Source organism: Hirundo rustica, chromosome 4 (assembly GCF_015227805.2).
Source record: "Hirundo rustica isolate bHirRus1 chromosome 4, bHirRus1.pri.v3, whole genome shotgun sequence".
Classification (NCBI taxonomy): domain Eukaryota; kingdom Metazoa; phylum Chordata; class Aves; order Passeriformes; family Hirundinidae; genus Hirundo; species Hirundo rustica.
This window is the reverse complement of record NC_053453.1, coordinates 2,235,718-2,249,766: the sequence shown is the minus strand read 5'-3', so window position 1 is coordinate 2,249,766 and position 14,049 is coordinate 2,235,718. Positions and strand designations below refer to the sequence as shown.

The following is a 14,049-nucleotide window of genomic DNA, read 5'->3' as shown; positions in this document are numbered from 1 at the left end:
GGATGCCCCTCGTCATCTGATGGATCTGATCTGTGACCATCATTTCAACCAACAGACATCAAAATCCCAATGACCAAGTTTTGTGGAGCCTGTGAGTGGTGCAGCCTTTCTACTCTCATCCTTTTCTTTCTTGCACACTTTCTTCTGTGGTATTTTTAGGCTTTTATATTGTCATATTGCCAGAGATAATAATAACAACCAAAGTGGCTGTGTTGCTGCCTTCCCCTGCAACCAAATTGTTCTAAAATAAATCCATATATATATTTACATATTTACAAACACTGATCGTTCAGTGTCGTTTCACTCTAATCCACCCCGAGGGATCTGTTTGCTCTGGGAGGTATCTCTGCACAAACTCTTGTGGACACAATGCTAGGAAATCAGCTTTCTACAGCAAGGACCAAAGTGATCAGAGCAGTGCTTTAAAAAACCAGGGAAACTGGGAGGGGTTTCCCCTGGGATACTCACCTGAAGATGCTCCACTCAGGCTCGATCCTCAGGATGGTGGGATCCTCTACATATTCATAGTGCAGCTCCTGATGGATCTTGGCCTTGTCCACTCTCACGGACACCTTGACCTTCTCAAAGCCCTCATAGGAGGCCGTGGTGTTACAGACAATGTGCTTGGTGGATCTCCTGGGAGGAGGAGAAAGTAAACGTGATCCAGGTGCTACCAAGCAGCAAAACGGTGCCAAAAAGGAGCCCAACTGTTTATTCTTATGTCTTGTGGCCCAAACCTATGCACTGAAGAGGTGAAACTCAGTGTGAACCATTTATTTTCCTGTAGCACCATCTTTGAATGTGATATTACCTTTACACTGGTCTAAATAAAACCACAAGAGCCCTCATGTCTCAGGACTCAGAATAAAATCTGAACCCCAAGGGCAGTCCAAACCAGGCCTCTCTCCAGAAGTATTTCTCTGTGATTAAATATTTGATGGATGTTTCCTTCCTGCCTGCAGACATGTGCAGCAGCAGCTCATAAAAGGGGTGTTTGCACCTCAGCTTTGCAGTCTGGGATCATAAAGTTTACTTTGCATTAGGACTATAAGTCTTGTCTAAGTGCAGTTTGCAGCATGCCTTGGACCTCTGGAAGTGCTAATACAGTGGGAAGCATTTTATGATTATATTTAAAGAGGATTCTGAATAAACCTTTCCTTTTTGGCAGGGCTCAAAACCAACTCCAGGTCTGCATTCCTTTCAAAATGAGTTAAAAATCCAGTTAAAAAATCTCAATCTTCCCAGTCCTGTGATTTGTGATGCAACTTCTTATACCCCTAAAATGGGGGTGTATGTCACCTTCAATGACTGCACCCTCCAGCTGCCCTCTAAATTCCCCCAAAAGACAGCGCCCAATCCCTCCTAAAATTCCTCAGTCTTCAGTGAGCATCTCCAAGCAGCTGTGGCTCCCACTTGCCATTTCAAATCACAGGCTGTGACTTCACCCTGCCGAATTTCGGATGCTGGATCGCTCCACAGTCATGACAGGCTGCTAAAGAGGATCCCCACAGCCAGGAGAGGGAAGGGCATTGCCCCAGGGCAGTGCTCCCAGGTCTCCTGTGAATGAGCGCTTCCTCTGCCAAGGACATATTTGGGAGAAATGTGCCAACTTCATCTTCAGCCCCCATCGCTGCTGGCAGCAAAATGTGTCGCCCTGGGTAGTTTTGAGCTGCGGGAGCCCCTGGGAATGGGATTCGGGCTCATTCTCACAGGGATCAGGGAACATCCAGCAGGTAACACTGACATTAAGCCTCTCTGAAGCGCCATTGAACGGGAGCCAACACAGAGCTAAAATGTTGCAAATCATCCATTTCTTAGCACTACAGGACTATTCTGGGATAAAAGGGAGGTGGTTTAGTACTTCGAGCTGATGTTGTCAGATTTTCTTTGTCACCTCTACTAAAGCGGGGACATGAAAATGAATCTTTTAAACGACGCACTCCCAGAGCAAGTTGCAGAGCACAGGACCGTGGAGAATTGTACTGAAATTTGACAAGAGGCCACGGGAAAAAGCACATCAAATACCGGTCAAAACAATGAAATAAATCCTATTTTCTCTCCCAAAACATGGCCAGCAAGGCTGTGCATGGCGCAGAATGCACAAGTCCCGTTGCAGCACTGAGGTGGCCACGAGCAAAGGAGACATTTAGAAGGACAAGGTGTCAGGGCTGCAGGAGAAGTTTCCTGACTTTAATTGGTGTTCAATCTTTCACACTCAGGCATGAGCAGCAGGAAGGGCTCGTCTGTACCTGTAGAAGAGGCAGGGCTGTCGCCCAAAGGTCACAATGACGTTGCTGCCAGCATTGAGGTTGTTGCCTGTGATTGTCACCTGGGTGCCACCCGACACTGGTCCTCGCTTCGGCTTCAGGTCAGAGAGGGTCAGAGTCTGTGGAGGCAAAGGGAGGAGATGGAAACACAGCAGAGGACCTGAGGCACCTTCCTTCTCCTGTTAGTGGTGGAGAGAGGGAGGCACCCCCAAGGATTAATCAGGACTTCTGAAGCTGGCCATGTTTTCTGGATGGTAAAGGAACCTGGGGTGACACCAGTCCTGTCAGAGACCCTCTGCTCCAATGCCAGGTTTGGTGGGAGGGGTTCAGATCCAACCCCAGTCTGTTCTCACCCCTCCAAAATGAGATCTGCCCTTGTACCCACTCAAAAATACTCCGACAAAGACAGGTCCATGCCTGGAGGACCTTGGGTCACAAACTCTCATCTCCACTGCTTGTTTGGCACAGCCCAGGGGTCTTTTTCTGTCACACAACTCCAGCTCTGCAGGATAACTCAGGTAGTGAACCGCTTTGGTTGGATCTTAATTGGGAAATCTCCACCTCCAAATGGTGGAATTCACAAATGATGAAAATTGTTTGGTTTTGACAAGATCACTCAACTTTTTTGAGTCTCAGAACCACAATATGGTTTGGGTTGGAAGAGCCCATCAGTCCCACCCCCAGCCATGGGCAGGGACACTTTCCCCTATCCCAACCTGCTCCAAGCCCTGTCCAACCTGGCCTTGGACACTTCCAGGGATGGGGCACAGCTTCTTGGTCCTCACCACCCTCACAGGGAACAATTTCTTCCCAATATTCCATCTAACCCTGCCCTCTGGCCATGGGATGCCATTCCCCCTTGGATGGAGGAGAGCTGTGGCTCAGCAGAACACCTGAAGTTTGTTCTTGTCTCTCCCACACAGAGTCCCAGAATCACTGAGGTTGGAAAAGACCTCCAGGGTCATCAAGTCCAACCCATGACCCATGCCCACCTTGACAACCAGAACAGAACACATCCAGTTGTTCTTTGAACACCTCCAGGGATGGGACTCCATCCCCTACCGATGCAATTCAAAAGTTCACCAACCCTTTCCATGAAGAAATTCCTCCTGATGGCCAACCTGAACCTGCCCTGGTGCAAAACGCCCACACACGACCCTAAATCTTCCTCTTATCTGACCTGGATGTTGAGACAGCCTCAAGCTGTCCTGCACTCTCACATGGTGGTGGTGCTCCTGTCGAGGTGCCCTCTGAAATGCCACAGCCACAAAAGCAGCGCTGCCCACTTCCACACCTTCTCCCTTCTCCTGCCGATTTTCTGAGCCTCTTTTCCCAGCCTAGCACAGCGTTGTGTTAATATATCAAAAAGGGGCACAATTCCTTTAGAGGCCCCAAATCTCAAAACTCTTTTTCCTACCCTGCTACCCTCCCTTCTTCCCCAAATCAAGATAAAATACTCGCGCACCGAAGGCACAGATCACCCTGTTACCACAATGCAGAGAGGAGGCATCAATATTCAGGGAGAAATTTGGAGTTACAGTTTATTCTTTCATTTGCATTTTAATAGAAAAACTTTCCATTCAGTCCCAAGTGAAAAGCTACTATATGCATTTAAATGAAGATTATTTCTTTCCCCCTCTCTTTAAGAATGATGACACAAGTGCTTGAAGCTCTCAGCTCCTCTGAGTGAGCAGGTACATCACGCAGTCACCTTATTGAGCTTTGGAGACCATTAATCCATGTTTATAAAACCACCTGACACACACCACAGCTCCCACTCTCACACACACAGAGCCGCCTCTGTTCCCAGGCCCCTCTGGTTTAATCATTTTGAAAAACAGCGGCAAGATTTCCATTTTTTCCATTTTGCTCCTATTCAAAATGCAGCTCCTGGAGGAAGGGCAGAACATGAAAATCAGAGTTACAGCTCGTTGGAAGGATCTATTGTCAGAGTTGGGCACTTCTTGTGTTTAAATCTGATGGTTTGGAAGCTGGTTTTATACTTAGAACATGGAATTTTTGAGGTTGGAAAAGACCCTTAGGATCAGCAAATCCAAGCATTAACCCAGCACTGGCAATGCCGCCACTAAAGCACCTCTCTAAGCACCTTGATAACTTCCAGGGATAATGACTCTACCACTTCCATGGGCAGCCTGTGCCAGTGCTTGGCAGCCTTTTCACCAAGAAATTTTCCCAATATCCACCTGAGCCTCCCCTATCCCACCCTGAGGCCGTTCCCTCTCCTCCTGTCCCTGTTCCCTGGGAGCAGAGCCTGACCCCTCTGGCTGTCCCCTCCTGTCAGGGACTTGTGCAGAGCCACAAAGTTCCCCCTGATCCCCCTTTTCTCCAGGCTCAGCCCCTTTCCAGTTCTCCCAGCACCTCCAAACCCCTCCCCAGCTCCCTTCCCTTGCTTGAGGAGCTCAAAATTGGATCCAGGCTTTGAGGTGGGGCCTCAGCAGTGCCCAGCACAGTGGGGTGGGCACTGCCCTGGTCCTGCTGGCCACACTATTCCTGATGCAATCCCGGTGCCATTGGCTTCTTGGCCACCTGGACACACCTGGCCTTATGTTCCTGGACCAAGTCCTTTTCCACTGGGCAGCATTCCAGCCATTCTCCAAGCCTGGAGTGTGATTTTCTAGGAATATTCTCTACCATTCTCTTTTAATGGGATAAAAACCACAGGAAGAGTAAGGAAATGCAAAGGATGCACTTCGGTCGTGCTCATTTATATTTTGGGTACCACCTCAAACTCTGATGGCAACTCCCTTATTGATGGATGCCCCTGTGGATACTGAAAGCGAGAGATCAGGCAGCAACAGCAGAGTCTGAGCCTGTGTGAAATCAAGTCACATAAGTTTCTCACACTGGCCTGAGAAATTGTGAGGAGGAATCCAAAGCAATCCTAGGAAGGTGGGAAACCGTTAAGGTGGGAAACCATTAGCAGGTGGTGTTTTTTCTAACATGTTGTTTACTTGTAAAAAACAGTCACGGGGTGTTGTTCTGAATGTCCATTCCTGCCTCTTTCTCTGAGCTCTCTATATAAAGGGGTACTGAAAAATAAAGATCGCTCTCTTTTGTCCTGGAGACCGGAGAGTCGATGTGTCGTTATTACCACCGCTCCTAATTGATAATGACACACTCCCACCAGTACAAATTCCTGCTGGCCATGATGGTTGATGCTGGGAGGTGACCAGGGATAGAATGGGTTGGGAATGGCCAACCTGGTGCCCAAAGCCTACACAGCAGCACTGCAGAAGTATCTGATTCAAAGACAGAGGAGCATTTGTGTTAAAGACCCAAAAGACCTTTGTCCCACCCCTGGGTAGGTTCCCCGTCCTCTCCTTGGGGTGGATAAAGCAGCCACGGCCTTTTGAGGATCCTCACAGGCCACAGCCACACCAGGAATGCTCCTTGGCAAAGCGCTGCCGTGTCTGGAGCCAGTCTTACAGATGGGTTTGTGGCTCAGCTATCAAAGTTGTGATCAACACTTAATTATTCACTGAAGTGGCCTTCATGAGCACTGCATAGCACATTCACAGCAAAGCTCCAGACTATTCACCATTTCCTCACTGGTGGAAAATGCAAAGAGGGTCTTGTGGATCTGTGAAAGTCTGGAGAGTGACAACGAATGAAAGAGGACAGGAAATTTTCTGCATTTTCTAGAATTTTAACTTTTTTCCTCAGCTCCCCAGCCCTTTCTTCGCCCTAGCATCTCCTGCACACAGTTTTTCCACGGAGAAACACCATCAGAGCTGGGTGTAAACTGCACCCCATGGAGCTTGTCAAGACCTTGGTTCCCATTCTGTTCCTCCTGGGAGCACAGGAGGAGCAAGATGTGACTCAAACACAAACTTGTGCACCTGGGTTTCCTTTCTAGAGGTCCCACGGTAGCAGGAAGAGGAGAAAAGATGAAAGGGATGGGTGGGAAATGCTCTCCAAAGCAAGGATATTAGGAGCAGACTCAGAAGAAACGTTGAGTAGCCCACAGCACCTGTACTGACACAGTATTTTCATCTAAAGCCAGAATAAAGGTAAACTTTCTTTAGCATCCGAATTGAGAAGTGAATAGAATTTTTTTTTTTTTTTCATTGAAAGACTGGGGCAATAATCACAGCAAGAAAATGAATAACGGTAAAAAAGTATATTTCATTTAGATCACCATAAATTTCATTTCAGCTTTGTTTCCCTCTTGGCTTATTGTACTTTCTAATGCAATTTGCAGGTTTTGATCGCAGATTAGTTTAAAACAAATGAGCAGCTATTTGAATTTAAAAGTTCTGGTTAGAAAGGTGGAGAAGAGCCACCCTGGCATCGCTAAACTAAGCCACCTCTTTCTTAAAACACTGAAATTAAATACTTTATCGAGTCCAAACCGTCATCTCTTCGAATTCTTGCAAGACAGGGAAAGGCTGAACCAATCGGCCAACTTTGACCAAGTTTTCCTTCATACCTCTCAAAAAGCAATTTTCCAGAAGATTTGCTATGAGTCAGGAGGTGACATTTATCTCCCAGGTGATGCCTTTCCTTGGTTTTCAAACATCTTCTTTCCCTTCAAGCTGCCACGCACTGCTGCAGGATGCCAAGGCACGTTGAGATTCCTGCAACAGCATCTCTGCCCTCCTGGCAGAAAAATGTGAGGAAGCCAAAAAAACACAGCTCCCACTGTGAAAGCACCGGACACAGGAGAGGGAATATGATGGGCAGGATAGAGAGTGTCTGTATTTTGGGGACTTTTTTTTCTGTCTAGCACAGAGGTATCGAGGTATTCAGCAGAGAAAACCCTGGAGGCTCCATGCTCGTGCCCTGGCAGCCGGGAAGGCAGCAGGCGGAGGGAAAAGCTGTCACAGATGGACACGGATGATCAAAAGCAGACAGTAATTCCAAGAGTGGCAAAGGTGACACGTTGAAGTGTAATGTCCTGGAAAGAGCCCTTCTGGCTGCCTGGTAGGGGCTTTCTCTCAAGGTGTTTCTCTGCCCCCGCCACCGCAACACCTGAGTGACATCGGAAAATGCAGAGAACAGAAAAATCTCTGTAGCTCGAGGGGGGGAATCCAAGACATCGGCATTCGTTACAAGTTCTCTTTACCACAAAGAAATGCTCAGGCATGTGAATAATTTCAGAAGAGGCCCATTCTCTTGCAGGAGTTGAGAGCTTTTGATGGGAACAAAGGGACCCTCTCATCTCAAACCTGCACAGATCTGAACAGATCAAGGCCAGACAATGCTTGCATGTCCCCAGCAAGGGGCCTTGGAGGAATAATCGGGTCTCCTGGACAAGGAACATCATCAGAAGGGAGGGAAAAAGCACAGATTGAGTGTACAACATGTGTTTGCACTTGAACTGAAGCTGAAGCTTGCAGGTGTCTCTCGTCTCATCATGGAGCATCCAAAACAGTTGCCTACCAACACTGAGCCCCAGTCACACCCTACAGCTCACCAGCAGCCTGAGCTGGATCTGTCCTGATCCCAGTGCTCCTGGTGTGGATGGGATGGATAGACACCTGGGGGAATCCAAGAGGGAGGACAAAGAAACCCAGTTGAGACCATCACACTCATGCTGCTGAAGATCCCGGGTTTGTAATGAGTAGTGGCAACCCCCAAGTTTCTTCTGGAGGATACTGGTGGCTCCAACCAGGAGGGCGTTGGTAGCAGGAGCATCACACCCCCCCAAAAGATAAGATATTAGGGAAATTTATCCCTTTTTTAGCTCTCTCTTTTTTTTTCTTTCCTGTACGGCACTCTTAACTATTAATGAGAATTTTCTGTATTAATTTGGACCGCGGCTGCATGGAGCTGTAACTGGACTAATAATCTGGACTATTATTAGGCTGTTAAAACTTTAATTAGAACAGCTATTTTTGCTGGGAACAAGATGTTGAGAGGAAATGGAATGAACAATTTGGTGCACCCAGAACGGCAGCGAAGAGCTCGGAAGCTCAGCGTGGTGAAGGACAATGGACAGAGGGGGCAAAGAGGACCAAGACCAAGGAGTACAGGGCCAAGGAGAACTTTTTTTCATGAACTTACCATGAAGTAGTAGAGCTGAGAAGACCTGGCCATGAACTCTGGCTTGCACTCGGCCACGCAGATTTCCACGAATCCGGCGTGCTGGCTGGGCTTGGCCTCCCCCATCTCACACACGATCCTGAGGGGAAAATACCAACCAGGAGCAGAGTTTGAGGGATGGCTTGGTGGTGCTGGTAAGATGGAATTGGAGTGAAGAGCCCACAGAGCTGGGGGATGGACTGTAGATTAACCCACTCTCTTCTGTCCCATCCAGAATCCAAATGGTGGATTAAGTTATTCTTTAGAAAGTGGTGGCTTCTGCCTGGGACAAGTGCTGAGGTGGTGTAAATCCACTTAAACGCACACAGAAATGTTGCACTGAGGCCTGGCTCTGTCCCTTTCAGCTCCAGCCTGGCACGGTGGAGGCAGCTCTAAGGTTTAATGATCACTCCTGCATTTAGCAAGAGGCTTTTCAGGATTTCTGCCTTCCAGACTGGAACTGAGCACCTTGGGGTGACTGCTTGGTGAAAACCAGGATAACTTCAGGGCGTTTGCCATGAGGATCACCTAAACATGCAATCCAAACACAGTAATAACAGGATCATCAAATAAATGGGCTATCCTGAGCTGCACATGAGGAAAGTCCTCTTCCATCCCTCAGTTCCCAGGTTGGGATGGGTTCCTTGGAAGGCCCTACAGGTAGGAATGTTGTTAGATGTGCTGTGGCCTTTGCTCTGCCACACACCCCACTTACTGCTCTGCTGGGATGTACCCTTCCACCAGTGGCTTGCACTCCACGCCGGCCACTTTGACGTGGGACGCGATATCCCGGAATTCCAGCCCCAGGTTCTCCCCACGGATGGTCACTCTGGTCCCTCCCTCGCGAGGGCCAGTCACGGGGTTAATCTGGGGAAGCAAGCCAAGAGAAAGGAGAACAATCAAACCAGGCACCAGAATCCTCTCAGGTGAAAGAACAGACAATTTCTGGGGATCACTAGGGACGCTTATAATTAAAAATGTTGAACAGGTGAGGGAACGAACCCACTTCAGGTACTCAGAATATGCAAAAGTCTGCCCCAGACCTCATTTACTCTCTTTTAACTGCTTGCAAAAGATCCAGAAGTGAGTAGAATATTTTTTTCTAGGCAGGAGCAGGGATTTGTGGAGCTGTAGCTGAGCACTTTATAGACGTGAGCCATGGAAAGCCAGGAAAGGACACGGCGGAGAGAAATGGGAGAAAGAACAAGACAAGGACATAAGGGGTTGAGCCAGTCACTTGAAATCCTGAATTCCCAGTCCAAAACACATGGAGGTTTTGTTCTCTTCTGGAAGTAGGTAATGGTCAAGCATCAGAAATCCAGCTGAAAATGTCCACCTGGAATAAAAACAGCCAAGCCACAGCAGGAACAGGGTGTCGGGTTTGGTATGAAGGAGGTGGGTGGTGACCGAGACAGCAGCAGCAGCTGCTCTGTGTCAACACTTCCTCCTGAAAGAGCTCCAGTTTCCTTCCTGGGAGACCTGGGGCCATTGGGAGGGTGGGCAGGGAGCATGGACAGATTTTTTGTGGAGCCTCTGAAGCCTCAGCATGAGACGAGCAACCATCCCAACCAACCTGGGGCTGCTGGAACGGCGTTTGCACCCCAGCCTGGCCCTGCACCACACCCTTGCAGGGTCTTGGTCCATGACCCTTGTCCAGAGCCAGGTGGGAATCAGCACTGGAACTGTCTCCTGAGCACTGGAACAACTCTGGCATCATGGGGCTGGCCCTTAATTGTCTCCATTCTGCCCTCCCAGTTCCTTGCTGTGCCCTCTGGGAATTCCTCCCAAAGGAATTCCAATTCCTTTGCCGTGCAACTGCCCTCCTGAAAGGGGTTCAAGCTCTTCCCTCGCAGGGCCAGGGAATGCCACGGCTGCCATCTGCCAGCACTGGCACTGCTCTCCCTGCAGTGAGCAAAGGGGAATTCCTTGTCTCACATCCAGACCCACTGCCCCTGGCTCTGCCATGCTGGAACCCTGGGCACTGAGAATTTCAGACTTTCTGTGCTGACAGGCACTGACCCTCAAGAAAACACTGCATTCAACCTGAGGCCGTGGAAGAGGCTTCCAAAACTGAGTGATAGCACTGGGATTGTGGGTGTGGAGCTTGAATAGAAGTGTGTGATATCACAGGGTGGAAAACTTGGATTTTAAGGTTTTAGTATATAGTAATATATATAAAGCAAGAGGATTTAGGGCATAGGCCAAGTCCTTCTTCTTCACCTTCTTCTTCATCGGTTTGGGTGGTATTTTGTAATTGGGCAGAAAAATCCGCATTTCAACCACAGGTTGTTGGTTATTGGGTTAAAAGTAAAAATAATTTAGGTGTCATTTCATAATTGGACAGATTGTGCTTAAAAGACCTTGGAAAGAGTTAGAGATGGAGCCATCTTCTACCTTGCTAGCCAGAACTCACAGCTTGTGAGACTGTACTATAGATAAGAATTAATAAACATCTGAGTCCGAACGTGAAAACTGCGTCTCTCTCGGGCAATTAATCCCGGCTCTAACACTGCCAGGTGGGAATCTGGGGCTGGCAGCGATGCCCTGCAGTAGCAGTGGGGCTGGCAGGGAAAGGAGAGGCACTGGTGTGAGCAGAGCTGCTCCCGACCCCTTCCCAGCACCGAGCCTGGCACCAGGGCTGCTGCAATTCCCACCCAAAGGGTGATTTTTAGAACGCCCATCTTTAATAAAAGGAGGGAGAGCCCGGCACCTCTAGGGGATATTTAATTTTAGAATATTAACTTTAGGATGTTAATTTTAGGCGTTGTGAACCAACTCTGTAGTGAGTGTGACTTGTCTCTGGCTCTACAGGGAACCAGGAGGTATTTGTGGCAGTTTTTCCAGGAGAGGAAAAAGAAGAGGAAAGGGAAAGGGAAAGGGAAAGGGAAAGGGAAAGGGAAAGGGAAAGGGAAAGCTGTCTAAAACACAAGATTTTGAAAATTTCTTGCTGTGACTCAAAAAGCATCAACAGGAAACTTCCTAGAGCAAAGCCAACACAGCACCACTGAATCCTTCCCTGGGCAATATTCAATTTGTAAAGCCCAGCTTCAAAATCCACTTATTTCCTTAAACCCCACCTCTTTCTTTAAATCAGGAGGGGCTGGGATTCTCCCAGGATCACACAGAAGATTTTTTTAACCCTATTTCATAGCTCTGCCACTGATTCAACCAGAGAAAGGTGTTACCAGGTTGTTTTCCCAGCAGGAGAGGAGGAGTCTGTTCTATCACAGGTGAAAAACGTGGCACGAGACCTGTCGATTTTGGAGAGGAAAATCCAGGCAGGGAAACAAAAGCTGCCAGGAAGCCTCAGCTTCCTCTGGAAGACCCAGAGCTGTATCCCAATTTCCAGTCTCTGCTCACATCAGCTGCTGCTTGTCGTTCCTAACAGCGTTTTTTGTGGCTCAGCGAGCCTCTGAGTCCTTTAATTTCCCTGAGTGGCTCTGTAAATGCCAGAGCTGGTACAGAAATGGGGAGATCAGTGCTGCAGGGGGTGTGAGTGCCCCTACAAGTGTGAATACACGTGTTGTTCCTCCTCTTCCCTGCAGAGACCCAGCCCTGGCTCCTCTCCAGGCTCTGGATGCTCCCACCCCACAGCTCCAGACCTACCATTAGCTGCAATATATATCCAGTCACTTGAGATTACTTCCATGCTAATGGCTCAGAAAAAGGCCTTCCAAGAGCTACTTAGGATTGCAGCAGGCAGCTGGAATATCTCATGAGTGAGTGTTGCAATGATCTGTTTGAGCTCGGAGAGTTGTTGGAAGAAATGCCAGCAGAATTTGATGCATAGCCCCTGTGGAGCTGTGGGATGGAGAATGAGGGGTTTGCTCTTCAAAAAGAGGCTGGAGATGAAGGATTAAGGTTAAAGTATGGCAGGGAAATGTGAGTGGACTTTCAGAACCTCTGCACACCCAGGTCCTTGTGCTTTGGATTTTTGCTTTAGTTGATCATCTGTCAGCTGTCCCATACCAAATCCTACCATTGTTTCACAATGAGAACCTGAAAATATTTTAAAATATTTTTTAAAATGTTTCCCCCCAGCTCCAAGTGATTTTCAAGGTCTCAAGTTTGAATTTTCAGGTGTAGCTGTGCTTTCTGGCTGTCTGGGTTTGGTTTCACAGCTTTGGGTGGTTCAGATGGGGTCAGAATTACCAGTCGCAGACAAATCCAGGAAAAGTAGAGACCTGCACCTTGGAAACACCAGAATAAGCCACAAACATCAGAATAAACTGAACTCCAACTGTTCAACTGAGAGAGAGCTGTGAAAGCTGGTGAATGACAGAGAGATGGATCAAAACACAGGGAAAGGTGTTATTTTCAGTTACATCTGGGGAAAAAACAGATTCAACCCAGCCTTTACTCTCCCAAAATGTTCAAGCACAGATATTGGTTCAGGGCTCTTCCATAACAGCCACACTTTCTGAATCTGAATCAAGTGCAACTTAAAAAAAAGCCTTTCTTGCTTTCTGAGAAAATAACCCACCTAATTATTCTTATTAAAACACCACTGTGGAGGTTGGCTTTTCCTCTTTGTGTTTCCCGATATTTTCCCTGTTTCATTTCCCTCCTGGCTTTTCCCATTTGTAAATCAGGCCCTGGCCACATTGAAAGTGTGCTCATGTTGAGCAGGGCCTGGTGACTGAGAGCTGCTCAAGGCAGGAGGCAGCTGGAAGGGATGGAGCCCTCGTTTTCAAGGCTCAGGTCTGCCCTGCTGCCTGTGCTGTGACCCTTAAAACGTGCCTGACATTATGGCAAAGGCATCCTAAGACAGAAGACAAAAACCCCTTTAGATTTCAGGCCTGACTTTCCTCCCCTGCCTTCTCTCTGTTCTTCTGCTTCTTGTCTTTATGGTCCTCCTATAATCTTGTTTCCTTTTTGAACCTTTCCTCAAGACAATCCACAGGGAACTTCCTTAAGAACAAAGTTATTCTGCAGGTCCTTCCCCCAGCCCTGCCCTCATTCTCTTTATCTTAAAAGGACAGTTCCCAACCTTTCCTACTCCAGTCTTGCTCCAGCCTCCTCCTTGAGCCTTCCAAGGGGACACCTGACAAATGTACAGGGCTTTATTTGCTTTGTGAGGACTCTTTTCACCTCACAACATCAGCCAGAGGCAGGACAAATAAAAGGGCTTAATCTGCTGGAGTCAGTTGAGGGTTTGTTAGGGGTTTTTTGGTTTTTGGGTTTTTTTTTTGTTTGTTTGTTTGTTGGGGTTTTGTTGTTGTTGTTTGTTATTGTTGTTGTTGTTTGGTGTTGTTTTTGTGCTTGTTTGTTTGTTTGTTTGGGTCTTTTGTTGGTTTGGTTTGGTTTGGTTGTTTTTTTTTGCTTTTTTTTCTGGAAATGGCTTTGTCCATGTCATGTTGCCAGGAAACATAAATTGCACTTTCCCTCTTGCTTGACCTCCTTTCAGCAAAGCACCAAGCTCTCTGAGATCACTCAACACCTCCTTCTCAGCCAGGCTGGCCAGAGAGGCTGCTCCAAGGGACATTTGGGCTCCTTTGATTTACCCTCACACCATTGGAGACATCCCAGAGCACCTTGTCTCACCTTCAGCTGCTCCTCTAGAAGGCCAAGGTCTCCCAAGGGCTTGATGCCACATCTGCCAGCCCTTTTTGGGCAGGTCAGGTGCTCTGGGGTTCCTCAGGTTGCACCAGCAGTCTGTGTTTGGGGATTGTGGTGGGAATCCTGACACCCTTGGGTGTCAACCCAAGGTCACCACATGACATTGCATTCCTGCCTG

The 14,049-nt window shown here is 48.0% G+C and overlaps 1 protein-coding gene across 3 annotated transcripts in view; it reads right to left on the bottom strand.

The window, feature by feature from the left end:
- PLXNA4 (plexin A4) overlaps nt 1-14,049 on the bottom strand; it is a 441,829-nt gene that overhangs the window by 62,440 nt on the left and 365,340 nt on the right. For all 3 annotated transcript variants that reach the window (XM_040061861.2, XM_040061859.2, XM_040061860.2), the window contains exons 13-16: nt 9,028-9,179; nt 8,295-8,412; nt 2,250-2,386; nt 469-636 (exon numbers count right to left, since the gene is read on the bottom strand). In XM_040061861.2, the coding sequence (XP_039917795.1) occupies nt 469-636; nt 2,250-2,386; nt 8,295-8,412; nt 9,028-9,179 (575 nt within the window). The remainder of the gene's footprint in view (nt 1-468; nt 637-2,249; nt 2,387-8,294; nt 8,413-9,027; nt 9,180-14,049) is intronic.